Here is a 19,413-nt window from a genome sequence, read left to right as displayed (position 1 = left end):
TTAAGGGACAGCCACATTGCCTGTCTGCAAAGGGAACTCTCATTCTTCAGCTGCTGGGAAAAGCCTTCCACTCTGACATTTCAGCTAAATATACCAGTTCATGTTCATCATGTGACCAAGGGTTCCTCTGGCTCTTCCCTCACTTTCTTTCAGTTCACAAGGCTGGTTGGATGACTGTAAAATGAGGAAAAACAGAGTCTGCACAGAACAGCCCCACCAGCTCCCTACACCTGGGGAGGAACACTGCTGATGCGCCAGCGCTGTGAGTGCTCAGACTGCCCAGTCCAGTTCCTGTGGGTGTGGGCTCCGAGCTCAGGCAAACCCAGGCAGCCCAGTGCAGTTTGCTTACATGCCTGGGGGCTGCAGACTCTGCGAGAGAGCTCTGTTTACATAGTTGGTCTCCAAGGCAACAGGAAAGTCCACAGGCAGGACATGCCTTACACCTGTAGAAAATTCCTTTGCCCCCACCCAGTGCTTCCAGGTGAAGAAGACGTTCCCATAAGAGCAGTGAACACAGTCCCAAAGCCAGATCTTTAGTAGAAAAGCCTAGCTGAAAACACAAGGCCAAAATACACAAATATTTTGGATAAACAAACCTAAAACATTGCCCTGCTGTCATCCAAGAGGCCCCTGTGTCTTCATCAGGTATAAAATAAATATATAGTGTTCTCCCAGTATTGTTTTCCCTGCTTCCTAACTGATTGCTACATCCAACCTCCCCACAGAAAGCTTAAGCAATATTTTAAAAACGAAAGGTAGATCATACTCAGTACTCTTTAGTGGATTTCCATCCTGCTAGCAATGAAATCCAAAGCTTGCACCATGGCTCAACAAAGCCAGGTATGTTGTGGCTTTGCCGGTCTCATCTCCTTCCCCGTCCCAGCCCTCTGACCTCCTGATCTTGCTCCAGTACCCCCAAGGACACTTCTGCCTCAGGGCCTTTGCACGTGTTCTTCTCTCTGCCAAGAATATTCTTTCCCCCAGAAAGCTGCACGGCTCATTCTTTCACTTTATTTAGGTGTCTGCTCAAGTGTCACCTTATTACCACCTCATATAAAACTTTCCCCCACTCTCAATAAACTATTCTTTCACTCTAGTTTTATTCTTGGGCTACGACAGTTTTCTCCATAGATTACAGCACTTCAGAGGACCTGATCTATTATATATTTCTTCATATATTTGTCCGGAGAAGGCAATGGCACCCCACTCCAGTACTCATGCCTGGAAAATCCCATGGATGGAGGAGCCTGGTAGGCTGCAGTCCGTGGGGTCGCTAAGAGTCAGACATGACTGAGCGACTTCACTTTCACTTTTCACTTTCATGCATTGGAGAAGGGAATGGCAACCCCCTCCAGTGTTCTTGCCTGGAGAATCCCAGGGACGGGGGAGCTTGGTGGGCTGCCGTCTATGGGGTTGCACAGAGTTGGACAGGACTGAAGCGACTTTGCAGCAGCAGCAGCAGATATTTGTCTTTTTTTTTGTTTGTTTCCTGTTTCTCTCTCTCCCCCAAGTATGTAACATTCAGTAAAGCAACAACTTTGTTTGAAACAAATGAGAGCTCTCAGGCCAGCCTGCCAGGCTTTACTGCCATGTTAAAATAGAGGAGGCATCAAGTAACAAGGCCTGAACCAGGCTGGTAGGTGTGACCAGAATTAAGAAGCACAAGGCACAGCAGAAAGAAAGGAAAGGAAGATCTGGCAAAACAGATTGGATGGGAGGTAAAAGGTAGAAGATCCAGAGAGACCCGACTGAGGTTTTGAGACCAGTGGTCACTCTCCACCACTCTGGTGGCCACCAGCCACAAGTGGTGAGGAAACACTTAAAATGTGGCTAGTCTGGACAGAGATGTGCTGTTGGTGTGAAATACACACTGGATTTCAAAGACTTAATGAGGAAATATGTATGTGAAATGTCTCAATGATTTTTAAAATATAGATTACATATAGAAATGATAATATTGGATATATTCAGTTAAATAAAATATAGCATTAAAATTCTCATCTGTTTCTTTTTGTTTTATAACATGATTGTTAGAAAAAAAATTTTTTAACGTTTATTTCTTTAGCTGTGCAGGGTCTTGGTTGCAGCACACAGGTTTAGTTGCCCTGCAGCACATGGGATCTTAGTTCCCCGACCAGGGAACAATCCCAGGTTCCCAGCAGTGGAAGGTGGATTCTTAACCACTGAAACACCAGGGAAATCCAGAAAAATTTTAATTACACATGCAGCCTGCGCATATTTCTATTGGAGAGGGCTGGTCTAGAATACAAACAGTGGTACCACTTGCAGAAAGAGGAGAAGAAAGAAGAGAAAGGACTGTTCGTAGTGATAGATAGAAGGTTATAGTGAGGCTCAACTACTTGCTTTCCTAGAACTTTGAAATCAGTGAAATAAAACTGTCCTCTGGGAGTTGGAGTGAAGCTAGAAAATCACATACTTGCTTCAAAGCTGAGATGTACAGCATAACCTTCAAAAGCTAGAATGTTTTTTTGATCTAAGAGAGTAGGGCCAAAACCTGCCAAAATGTATTTATGTAGCTTAAGGGGGGAAAAAAATGCATCGGTCATAAGAGGCATTGGTTAGCAATGCTACACGGGAGAAAGGATCTTGTGAAAAGTGACATAGGTACTATCTATCAAAGCACTGTCCGGGCTATCAGTCTGACGCCAGGAAGCAGAAGATCCCAATGACTAGGATGACCATGTATCTCACTGTCCAACCCAAGTCACTGTTGACAGCAAAAGGGACATCATAAATCATTGTGCTGGGATAATAAACCAGGACGATCCAAAGTAAGTCAGAGTATATAGTCACCCTATCTCAACTAATTTATTCTAATTTATTGCTCTCATTGCAGCCTTCTGATCCTACCAAATGTACATGAGGCTAAGACATACATCTGAAAAGAAATTCACATTACTAAACACCGGGATGCTTCTTCAACTGATGTGGGCATTTAGTATCAGGCGTCTTACCCTCTCCCCCAATCCCGTTATTAACAGTACATCTTACAGTCAATGATGTCTTATAACCAAAAATACAGAGTAACTTGGTTTCCTATGTGGTACGACATGAAGGAAAATAGACATTTCTCCAAAGAAGACAAACAGAGGGCCAGAAGGCATGTGAAAAGATGCTCAGTGTCACTAATTATTAGACAAATGCAAATCAAAACTACAATGAGATATCGCTTCACACCAGTCAGAATGGCCATCACCAGAAAGTTTACAAATAACAAACGCTGGAGGGAGTGTGGAGAAAAAGGAAGCCTCCTCCATTGTTGGTGGGAATGTAAACTGGTATAGCCTCTGCAGAGAACAGTTTGGAGGTTCTTTAAAAAAACCAAAAATAGAGCTATCGTATGATCCAGCAGTCCTACTCCAGGGCATACATCTGGAGAAAAGCACACTTTGAAAAGATACATGCACCACAGTGTTCATTGTACAATAGCTAAGACATGGACTCAACCCAGACGTCTACTGACAGGGAAAATGAACACAGCAGATGTGGTACATATATACAGTGGAATATTAGTCATTAAAAAGAAGGAAATAATGCTATTTGCAGCAAGATGGATGGACCTACAGATTATCATACCAAGTTAAGTAAATCAGAGAGATTACTGTATGGTATCACTTAGATGTGGAATCTTAAAAATGATACAAATGAACTTCTTCACAAAACAGAAATAGACTCACAGACTTAGAAAACTTACGGCTACCAAAGAGTAAAGGTGGGAGAAGGGGAGGGATAAATTAGGAGTTTGGGATTAACATATATACACTGCTATATTTAAAATAGATGATCAGCAAAGACCTACTATATAGCACAGGGAACTCTAGTCAATACTCTGTAATAACCTATATGGAAAAAGTCTGAAAAATAGATATATGTATATGTATAACTTAATTATTTTGTTGTGCACTTGAAACTAACATCGTAAATTAACTATAATACCTTAACACTGTAAATCAACTATACCCTAATATAAAAAAATTTTTTTTAATTTAAATTTATTAATCAGAGAGCAGGAATGCCCTCCTCAACCAGGCAATTAATTTCCACTGGAAAATAACAAGTATTATGATTTTAGAGTTGAACAATTCTTACTGAGCTTAGTTAATTTGAACTGATAACCTAAGATTGCATTCTGAGTCTAAGGCCAAAGTCTAGATCAAGGACTGGGGTGAATTTACTGGGGTCATTCAGTCCCATGGGAACCTCACCTTTACCCAGGAGACAACCTTCTGTACCACTCCTGGGGACTACCACGACTCTTCCCCATCTGAAACTGGTAGAGGCAGTAAGGCAAGGAATCTGGTTTCAATTTGTGAGACATTAAAATGGAAGCAGTGCTGGAAAGAGAACCTGAATGAGATGCACGTGGGGCACACGTAATCAGAAGAAGAAATGATTTTGTGTCCAATAAAGCTACAGTTTGGATAAACCATCAGTGCCTACATGTAATTAACAAAGAAATTGCAGGAGTGTGAACAGGTTTCTCTGTAAGTACCTGTTGGATACAAATTGGATAGACTAGTGGTGGCTTCCAGAGAAGGCAATGGCACCCCACTCCAGTACTCTTGCCTGGAAAATCCCATGGACGGAGGAGCCTGGTGGGCTGCAGTCCATGGGGTCACGAAGAGTTGGACACGACTGAGCGACTTCACTTTCACTTTTCACTCTCATGCATTGGAGAAGGAAATGGCAACCCACTCCAATGTTCTTGCCTGGAGAAACCCAGGGATGGGGGAGCCTGGTGGGCTGCCGTCTATGAGGTCACACAGAGTCGGACACGACTGAAGCAACTTAGCAACAGCAGTGGTGGCTTCATGTTTCCAACCTCTTAGGAATACAGCAATCATAGTGATTGATTAGCTACGTCTGATGTTGGCTCATAAGTGGGAAGGGGGTCAGCGGACAGAATTAAAGCACAATGATATTGAAAACATTATGTTATTAAAGATGTTTTCCTTCAACAAAACAAACAATAGTACAACAATATGTAAAATGACAAAAACAATCAAAATCAACTTACTTATTTTGTCCAATTGTCTCAAAATCTTTCACAACAATCTCAAGGGATGATGAAAAATCCAGCGGTATACCCCGCAAGTCAAACTCCAAAATCTGTCCACAGAAAGGTTATGGAGACAAAAAGTCTGTTAAAAGGATCTGGGAATATAATAAGATGCACCAATACTATTAATAAACACTGGTTCATCTTCACCAATGACAGTCTTTTCAAGTCCTCAATTCTACAGTGAGACAGAAGTGATCAAATTCTGAACCTGGAAGCTGCTGAGACTTGTGGGAAAGCACACCAGACTTAGCCTCAGAGGGCCTGGTAGCTACTCCTAGCTCCCTGTTTTCTAGGCTCCTTAGCTTTCAACAAGACCAAATCCATCTCATGGGCGGAGATCTAGACTTAACGCCTACCACAACTGTCGCATGAATAGAATGAAATCTGTATATGAAAAATGCTTTAAGGGTTAATTTTAAATTAATCATATTACTAGTGAACAAAGAGATGAATAAATCTAAGAAAACATTTTCTGAATTGCATCAGCCCCTTATTTTTAAGCCCCACCACAGTCAGTGCGGTAGTCAGGCAAGTCTCTCATCTTAAAGCAGTAAATTGCTTTCTAAGGGTAAATATTAAAACAAACAAACAAACAAAAAAAGAAATCCACTTAGCACCACTGATGCCTTTAATTATGTAACAAATGAATTCAATAAAGCAGTTCCTGATTATGTTTGATATGGATGGAGGAGGCATCTCACAGGTCATATTAGAAGATGCCCACCAACCCCAATGGGTTTGGGATTGGCATTTCATTTAGGTTTGGTTTCAGTTATAAAATTTCAATTGGGAAATTTCCTTGATAAACATATATGCATTATAAGGAAAAATGTGTCCGAAACAAAATAGTGTGAGATGGATGATGCCCTGTGGAAAACAACCCCACTCATGTGACCACACTCCTCTCTGCCATTGGCCACATGGATTGAGCACAAACTTAAGTGGTATGCTACCACTAAAAAAAAAAATTAAATTATTGGACTTCCCTGGTGGCTCAGATGGTAAAGAACCTGCCTGCAATGCAGGAGACCCAACTTTGATCCCTGGATCAGGAAGATTCCCTGGAGAAGGGAATGGCAACCCAATCCAGTATTCTTGCCTGGAGAATTTCAAGGATAGAGGACCTGGTGGGCTATAGTCCATGGGATTGCAAAGAGTCGGACACAACTAAATGCATACATGTATGTACTTTTTGTTTTAGTCTTGGAGCTGTGTGTGAGGTGCTAGGATCCCATAGTGCCCACAGGGATCAACCCGACAGGCCTCTGCTCTCAGGGAGCTGGTAGTCCAGCTGGCTGTATTCTGGGTTCCAGTGAAACTGCAGCAGTGGAATTTCCTCTCAACCTATATGAGACCAGCAGGGCTTTTCAGGAAGGCACCAGGAAACTTGCAGTCTTGGCCTCATCCAATGAGAATGAGTAATCTTTATCTTATAGGGATACTGAAACTAGTTAGGAGGGGAACAGGGGAAGAGGTTTGCAGTTGGTGAAGGGGAAGTCTTCATAGCCTGGTAACTTAGCAAAATAACAAAGATATTTATCACTGTACTTTTCCAGAAAGGTTTGACCTAGCTTTTGGAAAAACAATGGGGTGGATGATAGACTTTTCAAAAATTAGTCAGCATAGGAAAATCCTACTCAATAGAAAGAATTTAAAACTTCACATATCTGTAAATATATTAAACACTGAACCATTTATAAAATAAAGTCAACAGGCAGAGGAGCTATATAAATTACATTACTTCAATACAATATTACACAAGTAATTAAAAGGTTTTCAAATGGAATGAGAAAGGTATATGCTCAGGATATAATAGTAAGAAAAAGATAGGAAACTGTACTCACTATATACTTATTTGCTGATTTTAAAACATAATAAATATATTCACTCAATAAACATTTATTGATACCTCTGAGATGTTATCAACAGTCACTTCTGGATAGTAGGGTCAAAAGTAATTTTTTAAAGCTGAAGTTTTCAAAATTTCTACATTAAGTATGTATTACTTTTATCAACATAAAAAAAATGACTTCCAGACACTCCAAGTATCATGGATTACACTCAATTAATCACATGCAGATATGGTTTTAATTACTGAGCTTCCCTTCTGGGGCTCTGGAGAGGATCTAATCCCACCCCCTGCTCTAATTTGCAGCATAACTGGAAAAGGTCACACAGCAAGTTCATGGCTGCACCGAGCTAGAACCCCAGCCTCCTCACCCTATCCAGGCTCCACTTGCCACACCACCACTGTGCAGACGTCACTGTTATGTCTCCTTGAACTGCTCTGCTGTCTTTGGGCCACAAAGGGAGATGGAGGGGGTGAGGGCGAAAGGGCAGAGATTCTCCTTCCAAATGGAAGGGTTAACCTCTGACCAAAGATGAGCAATCAGAGGTAGCTTATCCAGTGAAACAAAATTGTAAAATAATGAAGATACCTCATTCCAGACAGGGTTGAGTTCATTATCGACTTTCTTTGTTTTCTTTTTCTCATCTGCAAATAAAAAATAAGAGATAGCAATCAATTAGAAGTATCTGAAGATCCAACACTTTGGCCACCTGATGCAAAGAGCCAACTAATTGGAAAAGACCCTGATGCTGGGAAAGACTGAGGGCTGGAGAAGGGGGGCGACAGAGGATGAGATGGTTGGATGGCATCATCACCTCTAAGGACATGAGTTTGAAACAACAACAGAACCAGTGTCATTCACTCATTCATTCAAAGAACCTTCCCTGAGGGAAGGTACAATGCCTACATTTTACCTTCATCTGACTAGGGTGGGGACTACCTGAATCAGTTTGCCAAAGTGAACAGCATTTTTGGCCTAAAAAAATGTTTTCCCATCCCTAAAGAGCCAAGAGTTGGGAGACTCAAAATCACAGACGTGCCATAAGCCTCTGCTTCTCTCTCACCAAATCCTGCAAACCAAAGTCACCCAGAGCTTGTGTGTCTCCCCAGCTTGTTGTGGAAAGTCAACAAAGGTAACCTTTGACCCACAGGTATCCCATTTGATAAATGAGGATACTGAGACTCCAAGGAGTTGAGAAACGTGTCTGACCTCATATGCAGGAGTGGTGCCTAATATAAACCTGGAATTTCAGCTCTGAAGCCCATGCTGCCTTTGCAAGTGATAAGACCCCAACACAGCTTAAAGATTAAGCTAGACTTGCTCACTGACATGAATCTGAGCAATCTCCGGTAGATAGTAGAGGACAGAGGATCCTCATGCCGCAGTCCATGGGGTTGCAAAGAGTTGGACATGACTTCGCGACAGATTTTTAGACCCCTTCTCACAGACTTAATACAAGGTAATAATTAGTAGATGAATGCTTTCTAGGACCAGCAGAGAATTGGGGATTTTCCTTACTCCTGGATCATTTTTTTCCTGAAGACACAAGGTGTTCTTTCTGTGTGTCTGAGACTGGACAGTATACCTACCCAGATGAGCAAATGTTAATCCAGCTCGTGCTTAAAGTTTCCTTGGAGCAAAGTCCAAAGAGCAGGGGCTTCTATTGAATCCCTAAGTCCCCAAATACGTAACAAAATAAAAACTAATGTTTGAGTACAAAAGGTTTTCTAAGCCTTAGCTCATCTGTTTTCAGGGAGGAAAAAACCAGTTTTTCTGCCTGTGTGTCTCCTTTACTATCACACAGAACACTCACAACATTCTGACAGCAGAATGTTGCTGCATTGGGCGGGGATTGTTCCCCTACCAAGCAGTTTTCTGCGACAGCAGCTGGGTGTTCCACAATTTGACTCAGTCCTGACACTTTAGCATCAGATCCCACCGGTTAAGGGCTCAGTCCCACAAGACTGCCCCACCCCCACTTCAGTCCAGATTGTCATCTGTGCTTCTAACCAATTGGAGACAAATCTGAGGTTCCTATGACCCCATCGTTGGGTTCAATTAATTTGCTTGAGCAGCTCACAGAACTCAGGAGAACAGTTACTTACCAGCTTACTATAGGATTTGATCAATAATATAGAGGAACAGCCAGCTGAAGAGATATGCTGTGTGAGATCTGCGAGGGTCCCAAGCACAGGGGCTTCTGTTACCATGGAGTTGGGGTGCACTGCCCTACTGGTACATGGATGTGCTCACCTACCTGCAAGGTCTCTGAACCCCATACTTCTGGGATGCTTAATGGAGGCTTCATCACATAGGCTTGATCAATTATTAACTCCACTTCTAGCCCTTCTCCCCACTTGAGAGAAGTTGGGGGTGGGGCTGAACATTCCAAACTTCTAATCATGGCTTGGTCTTTCCGGTGACCAGCCCCCATCCAGGAGTCCACCCAGAGTGGCTTCATTAGAACAAAAGATGCTCCTACTGCCCTCTCTTATCCCTTAGGAATTTACAAGGGTTTTAGGAGCCCTATGTTAGAGATGGGGTCAAAGATTAGAACCAGAAATGTTCCTACTGTTCTTATCACTTAGAAAATTACAAGGGTTTTAGGAGCTCTGTGCCAGGAACAATGAGCAGCAGGTCAGGGCGATGTATATTTTTTCTATCATCTCACATGACCCAATTTCCTGAAAAATCCTACGTACAATCATTTCCATCCCCCTTTCACAGCTAAGGAAACTGAGAAGTCAAGTAAGGAATTCCAAGTTACATTGCTATTAAGCGGGTCAAGGCTAGGTTATGGACCCAGGCAGTCCCACGTCAGTGGCCATGCTTTGAACCACTCCACAGCTTCCCCTCTACTGTAGTGGAATGCAGGAGGTAGTGGCTTTTGTTCGGCTGAATGTCACATTGCTAAGGCTCCCAGCACACGGCCAGCTATGGGAATAGCCACCACATTCTTCCACGACCTCAGCATAGCAAAGCTGAGGCAGCACCCTCACGGCTAAGCATTAACTTTTCCACTTGAGTAGGCTCCCATCGCCCTGCTGGCTTCCCTTTTCAAAGTTCAGCAGGACTCTACTCATCGGCTCATGCCTGGATCTATCCTGACTATGACTATAGGCTTTCTGTGCAGAGCCCCTCACTGGATTCTGATGTCACCTAGAAGCGGTCCTCATTTCCCCTCCCACACTTCCTTATTGAGTCCACTCACTCTTCCCCTCATCTCACAGAAGCCTCTCAAGCTTTCTCTCTGGTTACAGTACCAGAAAGTGTGAGAGACAAAAAGGAGCCCTGCAAAGGCTGTTGAAATTGGAAACGGAAGAAATGGCTTCTCTCCACAACTGCAGCTGCTCCCTCTAGAGAACGATCTACAGGTGCCAGGCTGTGCATTCTACTTCGGTGTCTCTAAATGCTTACCCTAACCCTGCAAGGTAAACATTCTCAACAGGAATCAAGAAAAGCTGGTTAAGTTGTTCAAGCCACAGCTAACAAGGAAACAGAATCTGCACCTACATCTCCTAGCTTCAAACCCAGAGTGTGTGTTTGCCACCACCGATGCCGCACTGGAAGCTGTCAGAAATATTGACTAAAGAAGATGCACAGGCACGATGTGGATAGTGGGCTTGGGATCCTGGGCAGTGGCCATAGGAAAAGTCCAAGGTCAGGTTTCAGGGTGTCCTAAAAGTGTCCAAAACTGTCTGCTCCAAGACATAAAATATGACATCTGAGAGTTCTTCTGGAGACAGAGTTTATTGTTCTGATCAGATTCTCAGATGAGTTAGGGACCCGGACAAAGGTTAGGAATTTCTGCCTTTGACAAGCATGAAAGGGTTACCATTAATCTCACTGCAGCTCACCACCATGCTGGCTGGCTGCCATATCCTGGGCTTAGGCTAGGGGAGGTGGGAGAATGGAGTGGAGACCTGAGTCAGGAAGGAGTGAATTTGGACCTTGAAGTCATGGCAGGCCTTCAAGAGAGAGATGGGCAACATGAGGTCCCAGCCAACAGGAAAAGCAAGAAGGCAGCAAATAACTTATAGAAACTGAGCAGAAGCCTTAAGACTGGCAACACTCAAGGATGGTCTTGAAGCAAAATTCCAGTCTCCTCTAAGTCTCTAAGATCCCAGACAAGGAGCTAAGACAGGGGCTCCAGGGAAGCTTTAAACAGAGCCAGCATTTACTCACTTGAATTGAGTCCCAAGCCTGGTTACCAACCTGGGGATCAGTGTAGGAAGGCAAGTTGCAAGGCTGTCTTGATGCCAAGCCTGGTACTAATGACTCTCCACCCCCAGTGGGGATTGTTCCAGAGTCAGCAGCTGAACAGTGTGATAAAGGTCACTTGTTCATTCATTCTCAAACATTCATTAAGCACCTACTATATGTTAATGGAGAGCTTCCCAGGTGGCCCAGTGGTGAAGAATCTGCCAGACAATGCAGGAGACACAGGAGAGGAGGGTTCCATCCCTGGGCCAGGAAGATCCCCTGAAGGAGGAAATAGCAACCCATTTCATTTCTATTTCCATTTTCTATTCTTGCTTAGAAAATTCCATGGACAGCGGAGCCTGGCGGGCTACAGTCCATGGGGTCCCAAAGAGTGGGCCACAACTGAGCATAAGGCCTAACAAGGATGTTGCTAATAACTGAAGAAAAAGAGTATAAGATAGTTCCTGGTCTCAAACATTCCATCAATGTAGTTTATGGGTTACTGAATAGAAGAACCAAACAAATCTTCCTGCGTGTTTTCACCCAGTATAAAAAGTTCCATCGTGTTTTATTTTTATCTTGGAGTTTCCTCCCATAAGAGGGGTAATAATGGGAATGATGACCAGCCAGGTCAGGGACCTCATAGCTCAGCCCATGGAAATGGTCTACTAAGTGAGTTCTCCCATGACATTAATCAACCTCCTGATTCCTCCATCCAACAAATATTTCTGAAGTATCAGTTGCCAAGCACTGAGCAGGTCACTGTGAGAGATACAAAGATCCCCAAGACCTTGGGGTCCCGACCTTGGGGAGGTAGATATGGCTACAGGTGTCTGATACAGAAAGAAAGCTTCTTTCAGAAAGAGGGGTATAGATGAAGATACAGATTCAGAGGAAGTGGAGGTAAGTGGAGGAAGTGGAGCCTCACGCTGGGGAGCAGAGGCTGAGTAGGGGTTGGAAGGAACTGGAAATGGGGACCTGGGAAGAAAATGTCACTCCAGATGAGGGCAACAGCATGGTGGGTCAGCCATGGATGGAGAACAAGTAATGTCTGGGGACACTACACAGCCCAGTGGGCTGGAACCAGAGGATGTGTAAGGGAATCAAGGCAACCAGGCTGTGTGGGAAGGTTATGGTCACACCGTGAAGCCCTGAATGACAGGAAAAGCATCATTTGGCTGATTCAAGTCACTTAGGAAGGAGGATATTAGAAACTGACTCCATAACTTCAGGAATTCATTATCCAACAGGAAAAACTAAGATTTGCTCAACGAGTCTGCCAAGACATACTCCTGAACACATGATTCAGCTGTTTTGAGAACAGAGCAGAAGGGCAGAGTCCTAGCAGATGCCACTGGTGCGGCTATCCCTGTGGAATTTCCTGCCACACCTGGTACCTACGCATAATATTGATACTAATAGTGAGACCCTCCCTCCCAGCCAGGTCTGTATTAAATCCTTCACATACCTCACTTCATTTAACTTTAACCCTTGTATCAAGCCGAAAAAGTAGGCACTGTTAATATCCCCAATCTGCAGATGAGCAAAGCAAGCCCAGAATGTTGGGTAACTTGCCCAGGGTCAGGGAGCTAGGAAGAAATCCTCTAACTCAGGACTAGTCTGCAACTATCCTCCTACCTCTCTGGCTAATAAGGAAAGATTAAGAAGTTGGCATTAGCTCCTAGCTTTCTGGAAAAACCCAGCCCAACCCCTTCCAAGAAGGCGGCTTTGATTTTTTAATCAAGATGTGTCCACATTACATTTTATTGAAAGCCTATTTTCACACATAAACATGTCAGCCAAAAAAGAAAGTACATAAATTCCTGTCTTATCAACAACCACAGTTACACACTTATTCAATTATTCAATTCCATGTCTTTTTTTCAAAGGTCTCAGCCACAGGCACTAATCAGTAGATTAAATTACCAGAAACTCTTTCCCCTTCTTCACACTCCTACCTCCCCCGTTTCCACCTCTAATGTTATGAAGATATGTTTCTTCCTATGGTAAAGAATTAAAAACTTTCAACCTGGAATATAACAATTGATTTAAATGCAGGATACACTCTGGACTCAAAGGCATTCTTTGAGACATTTCCTGTTTTTTTTTTTTTTTTTATTAACTACAATTACTTCTCTCTCAGATCTGTGAAGGTCAACACTGCAGTAATTAACTCTCATGCCAACCTCCCAATAAGGTTTCCGAAGAACTGAACAAGCACTCTTTACCAAGCCACCACACCCTCTGGCACGGAAACTTTCCTTTGCTGTCCACCTACCAGTGTGCGGAGCCCTTACTGAAAAGGTGAGAGTAACACCATGACTCCTAGTCTGTATTGGTCCATCCAGGCCGAAAGCACCAGGGTGCCGGCTAATTTTGTATCAACTTGACTAGTCTGTGGTGCCAGTTGTTTGTTCAACTCTCGTCTAGATGCTGCTGTGAAGGTATTTTATAGATGTGATTAACAATGTATAAAATTGTTTTCAAGTAATTTCAATTGTTTTCAAGTAAAGCCGATCACTCTCTGTAAGGTGGGTGGGCCTATAGCTGATAAGCCTTAAGAGAAAAAACTGAAGTTTTCCCTCTCTTCCTGGAGAAGAACGAATTTTGCCTCAAGACTGTATCAGGCCCACTGGCCTGCCCTTGAGGTTTCAGTCTCAAGACTACAATGTCAACCCTTACCTGAATTTCCAGCCTTCAGTTGGGCTGCACCCCACAGGCCTATGAGGCCCGTGTTTCACCAGCTTCAAGACCAGGAAAGAGCCTGGAGTCAGCAACAGAGACATCATCAGTGGTTTAATGGATGGGGGAGCTCACACGTCTGAAGCCAGGTCCTGGAGCAATACCCCACTGCATGCGGCAGACAGAGGGGAGGACGCGGAGGCAGTCTTTGCTTCCAGGGCAAAGGGGAGCTTATTAGTTACAGGGGAACTGATGTCAGGTGGTCTCATTTGTTACCAGGGGAAGGAGCGTGTCCCTCACTGCCCCTTTCAAAAGAACAATCAACACCTGGGGCCTGGGGCAAGCACCTAGGAAGGTCAGTCAGATGACTGGGATACAGGTGAAGTAGGCAAGTGATGGGCAAGGGATGTGCAGAGAGCAAGAGAACAGCCATCTTGAGTGGCCTGTCCATACATCTGCCCCACAAATTTCAACCTTGCTGACTCTACAAATGCATGAGCCCTCTCCCTCCCCACTCTCTGCCTCTGCCTCTTTCTCCATTTATATATACATGTATACTATTGGTTCCCACAAAATGGGACCAACTGGTAACACTAAGTGGCCATGGAAGTAACAACATTACAATGGTAACAGATTTTACATACTTCAAAACCATACATCTCATTGATTCTAACAAACCTGCAAGGAGAAAGCAGGTATTGGTCCAGCTTTTCTGACTGGACTTTCAAATCAGGGAACTCTCCATTTCTCTGAGCTGTTATCAGGGATATAAAGCTCAACCACTAAACTCAAAGTCCCTCTTTGATGAACTAGGGAATTTAGACTAGAGGAGCTCTAAGTTTTCCACCAGGTCCAGTAGAACATGAGTTTTATGAAGTCCCCCCAAGTCCTGACTGGTTAGACTGCTGCATCTTACTGAGATAGCCGCAGGAGAAGTGGGGGTGCTATTCACAAAGCTTCCACATGTAACTCAGGTCTTTGGTGAAAGTATTAGTCACTCAGTCATGTTCGGCCAGGCTCCTCTGTCCATGAAATTCTCCAGCCAAGAATACTGGAGTGGGTAGCCATTCCCTTCTCTGAGGATCTTCCAGACCCAGAGATAGAACCCGTAGGCAGACTGTATTGTGGGGAGTCTGCATTCTGCACTGTGGGCAGACTCTTTACTGTCTGAGCCACCAGGGAAGCCCCAGCTCTTTGGTAGGCAAAGTAGACCAGCCATCCATCTAAACTTGACTTCTCATTCAGAAATACTTCTGCATCTTCTCTTGGTCCTTAATTTTGCCCCCTTTGTTTTGAGAAATATTCACATACCCAAAGGCATCCACTATTTGGCCTAAAATTTCAGATTCTCCTTGCCTCCAAGCCTTTCCACACATGGTTAGCAATTATTAAATGCTGTGAACTAGTCACTGTTCCCAGTGCTTCCCGTGACTGTCTCATTTAATCTTCACACCAACCCTAAGAGGCAAGTTCTATTATGATCATCTCTAGTTACTGAGGAAGAAACCAAGACACAGAGAGGGTAAGCCACTTCTCAGAGGCAACACAGCTAGTGAGTGGCAGAGCAAGGATTCAAACTCTAGAAGATAAAGACACAAAGCAATTTCCAAAATTGGGGGATTAAGATCAGACGGTGACTCCCTAAAGGATGGGACTGTATTTTATTAATATTACTATCCCCCCTGCCAGAGTCATCTCTCCACGATCTGAGCGAGCTGGACTTGATAAGCTCATGTAAGTCTTACGACACAAGTTGCTTTAGTGATTAAGGGAATAAATGCAAAGTGCTCAACACAGAATCCAGCACAGGGTAAGCACTGAACCACCAGGAACTATTTCTTCTCACAGCACCCAAGCAGCACTCCTTGCAGACTCCAGAGGATTTCCCAGGTGTGGAGCCCTCCCTGGAGGTCAGGGCCCCAGTGACTAAAGCAAGTGGCCTGGGCACAGCCCCGGAGGAGCAATTCTGCCACATGGCTCGGTTCCAGGCCTCTGAGGCCTGCCAGAGGCAGCTGACATGTGGGTAGTGCTCCTCCCTGGCAGTGAGCCTGACAGCTAACAGCCTCTGAAAGAACTTTCACAAGAATCAGGAGCAGGGAAAGCTTCGGAAAGGGCCAACAGGAGACTCCTCTGCCCCTCGGATCTTAGAGGGACTCAGGGGAGCACAGAGTCGGGGGCCCATCCCAGTTGAACTGGCTGAAGGAGCATCCCTGTTTCCCAACTCTGGCTGCACTACTCCTGCAGGAGATGTTGCTAAACGAGTTCGAGGAGAAAGGCGTTTTGGCCAAATGGCAACTGCAACACAAAGTGAGCCTCTTTTGTATATTTCTGAAAACGTCACTCATATCTGCTGATAAAAGGAAAGCCCAGACAGAAAAGCAGGCTGCTCCACTTTCTGCACCCAGTGCCCCAGTGGCCTCTGCAGCTGCCCTTTCAGGTACACAAACTCTTGGATCAAAGTCAAATCCTGCAGGGAGTTGTGGTGAAGCCCAGTCGAGCAGAGTCTGCTTCCTAAAGGCTGACCCTGGGGTGTGTTCCAGCCCTGCCAACCGCCCAGGCTGCAGACAGATGGAGCCCAGGTGGGCCAGGCACCCGGATCAGCTGTCTCAGTGGAGAACTGAGCCGTGTGCCTCTTCGGTGTCTTCGTTTGTGTATGGGAATCCTTTCTGTGCCGGGCACTTTAAGGTGCCTATCAAATCCTATCTAGGGCCTACATAGTCCTACCAAATCCTTCTGAGAGAGTGTTGGGCTGCACCCCACAGGCCTACCAGGCTTGTGCTTGCCCAGCTTCAAGACTGAAGAAAAAGCCCACGGTCAACGACAGAGACTGTTGATGGTTTAATAGATGGGGGAGCTTACACATCTGAAGTAAGGTCCTGGAGCGACACCCTACTACGTGCCATGCACAGTGGGTAGAGCATGGCGCAGTCTTCCCTCCTAGGGATGAGGAGGGAGGGGAGGGTACCAGTTATAGGGGAATTGACATTGGGTGGGCTCATTAGTTACCAGGGAAACCAGCAGAAAGGCATGCCCCTTTGATAAGAACAATCACCAGCTGGGTCCCTGGACAAGTAAATGGGAAGGTCAGTCAGATAAGTTTAGATAAAACAAGTACTGGTCAAGCAGGGGATGTACAGAGAGCAAGACAACAGCCATCTTGAGTGGCCTGACCATACCTCTACCCTGACATACCCTGCACAACCCTTACAATCTTGGTCTGCCCCTCTTTGGCAATATCCCTGGGGTCAGGTATGTAGAGGGCACTGCAACCAAACACCACAGATACAGACAGGTCAGCACTGGTTTTCACATTAGAGGAAAATAATCCAATCTCATGAACAGGCTCAGAGGTATGTTAATGGGGAAACATGTCATAGGCTATACATTTTATCACTTATATCCAATTTTCAGGGCTTCCCTGGTGGCTCGGTGGTAAAGACTTTGCCTACCCATGCAAGAGATGTAGGTTCAATCGCTGGGTCAGGAATATCCCCTGGAGAAGGAAATGGCAACCCACTCTAGTACTCTTGCCTGGGAAATCCCACGCACAGGAGCCTGGCAGGCTACAGTCCATGGGGTATAAGAGAGTCAGACATGACTTAGTGACCAAACAATGACAACCACCCAATTGTCACACAAACATTGTACATATGCTTTTATTGTTTTAATATTTATGTTGCTGTGCGAGGTCTTAGTTGCAGTACGTGAATTCTCAGTTCCCGCATATGACATCTAGTTCCTTGACCAAGGGTGGAACCCGGGCCCCCTGCATTAGGGGTGCAGAGTCTTAGCCACTGGACCACCAGGGAAGTCCTACCTGTGCTTTTAGCAACAAACTTAAAAAGCAAGCAGTGTAACACTTCATAGGTAGCTATACCCTGGCAATTTCACTAGATAATTTTCTTCACAACCAGAACATCAGGGCAAAGGTATGGCTAGCACAATAACGTTCATAAATACAGACCTCAATTAACAGAATTAGAATGTAACATTCACTGAGACAGAATTTTACTCTCTTTAAAATTACCCTCATCTCCACCAAACATAATCTAATCAAGACTAATTTGTTTGCAAAACAAGTCTGGTCAATTGACCACAGCAGCTCCTCCAAACTGGCTGCAGTGTAACTCCTCAGAAGGAGTGTCAGACTGAATTCCCAAAAGGCCTCTCAGGGCCACGAAAGCCACGCCAAAGACCTGCTATCAGGCTCCATCTCAGGGGAGTTCTCTGTTCTAGAGGTCCCCAAGATATTGAGATTCCTGCACATGACCGGAGAGTCTTTGCCATTCACCTGCTAAGGCTGCTCAGAACCCAAGAGTCTCCAATTTCTGGCAGAACCAGGCAGAGAGAAAAGAAAAATGATTCAATTCTACCCACAGGTGTAGTTTACAAAATTGTTGTAAGTCATAACTAACTTAAAGGGAAGGGCTTCCCTCTACCTGGAGAACACAGATCAAAACCAGTAACATTCCAGACAAAACCCATACACATTATAACCATATTCACCAGTTCACTCCATAACCAATCCTTTTGTTAACTTCTATGAAGCCATCAGGTTTTCTATTAGAATCCTTTAATTTTTTACACAGTTCAGCAGTATGATCTGAAATTTATTAGAGGCCTACACCTGTCAAAACATCCTTCCTATGAATCTTCTTGAAGACAAAGCACTTTTGCAAAAGCATCAAGTAAAACAATGCTGCTGCTGCTGCTACTGCTAAGCTGCTTCAGTCGTGTCCGACTCTGTGTGACCCCATAGACGGCAGCCCACCAGGCTCCCCCGTCCCTGGGATTCTCCAGGCAAGAACACTGGAGTGGGTTGCCATTTCCTTCTCCAATGCATGAAAGTGAAAAGTGAATGTGAAGTCGCTCAGTCGTGTCCGACTCTGTGCGACCCCATAGATGGCAGCCCACCAGGCTCCACCGTCCCTGGGATTCTTCAGGCAAGAACACTGGAGTGGGTTGCCATTTCCTTCTCCAATGCGTGAAAGTGAAGTCGCTTAGTCGTGTCCGACTCTTAGCGACCCATGGACTGCAGCCCACCAGGCTCCTCCGTCCATGGGCTTTTCCAGGCAAGAGTACTGGAGTGGGGTGCCATTGCCTTCTCTGAGTAATACAATAACTATTCATAAATGACAAAAAAGTAAAAAGGCACAGTTAAACACCTGATCACAATGTAATTGATAAGGAAACAGTTACAAGAGTTAAGATTGATTATAATCTTAACCCTTGAAAACCTCAGTCTCTGGCAAAATCCAAGAAGTAATTGTGCATTTCCTGATTGAAAAACTTAATGCTTCGGTCCCCCTCTTGTAAGCAGGCAAAGGTAGATAAACTTAGACCTGCCCGGCAATTAATGTTCCAATATTTTATCCTATTTGAAATGACCCATGAACACTCATCTTTCAACTTTAGTTTCAAGCCTAAAATCTTCAAGTCACTAAAATCTGGAGAGACTATTTCAGATAGACATTCCCAAAGTATAATTATTTCTATAGAATTTACCTAAAAGTTATTTTTACTCCTTTACTCTTAAAGACCACATAAGATTAAAGTTCCAGAGAGGCCAGATAGATAATTGACATATAAAAGGCA

At 44.3% G+C, this 19,413-nt stretch overlaps 1 protein-coding gene across 4 annotated transcripts in view; it reads right to left on the bottom strand.

Moving 5' to 3' along the window:
• MYOF (myoferlin) overlaps positions 1-19,413 on the bottom strand; it is a 178,356-nt gene that overhangs the window by 142,214 nt on the left and 16,729 nt on the right. For all 4 annotated transcript variants that reach the window (XM_070363810.1, XM_070363812.1, XM_070363811.1 and 1 more), the window contains exons 2-3: positions 7,522-7,577; positions 5,039-5,130 (exon numbers count right to left, since the gene is read on the bottom strand). In XM_070363810.1, coding sequence (XP_070219911.1) covers positions 5,039-5,130; positions 7,522-7,577 — 148 coding nt within the window. The remainder of the gene's footprint in view (positions 1-5,038; positions 5,131-7,521; positions 7,578-19,413) is intronic.

This window comes from Bos mutus, chromosome 26 (genome assembly GCF_027580195.1).
Source record: "Bos mutus isolate GX-2022 chromosome 26, NWIPB_WYAK_1.1, whole genome shotgun sequence".
In the NCBI taxonomy this organism is placed as follows: domain Eukaryota; kingdom Metazoa; phylum Chordata; class Mammalia; order Artiodactyla; family Bovidae; genus Bos; species Bos mutus.
The sequence above is the reverse complement of the archived record's forward strand: the minus strand, read 5'-3'. Positions and strand labels throughout refer to the sequence as shown.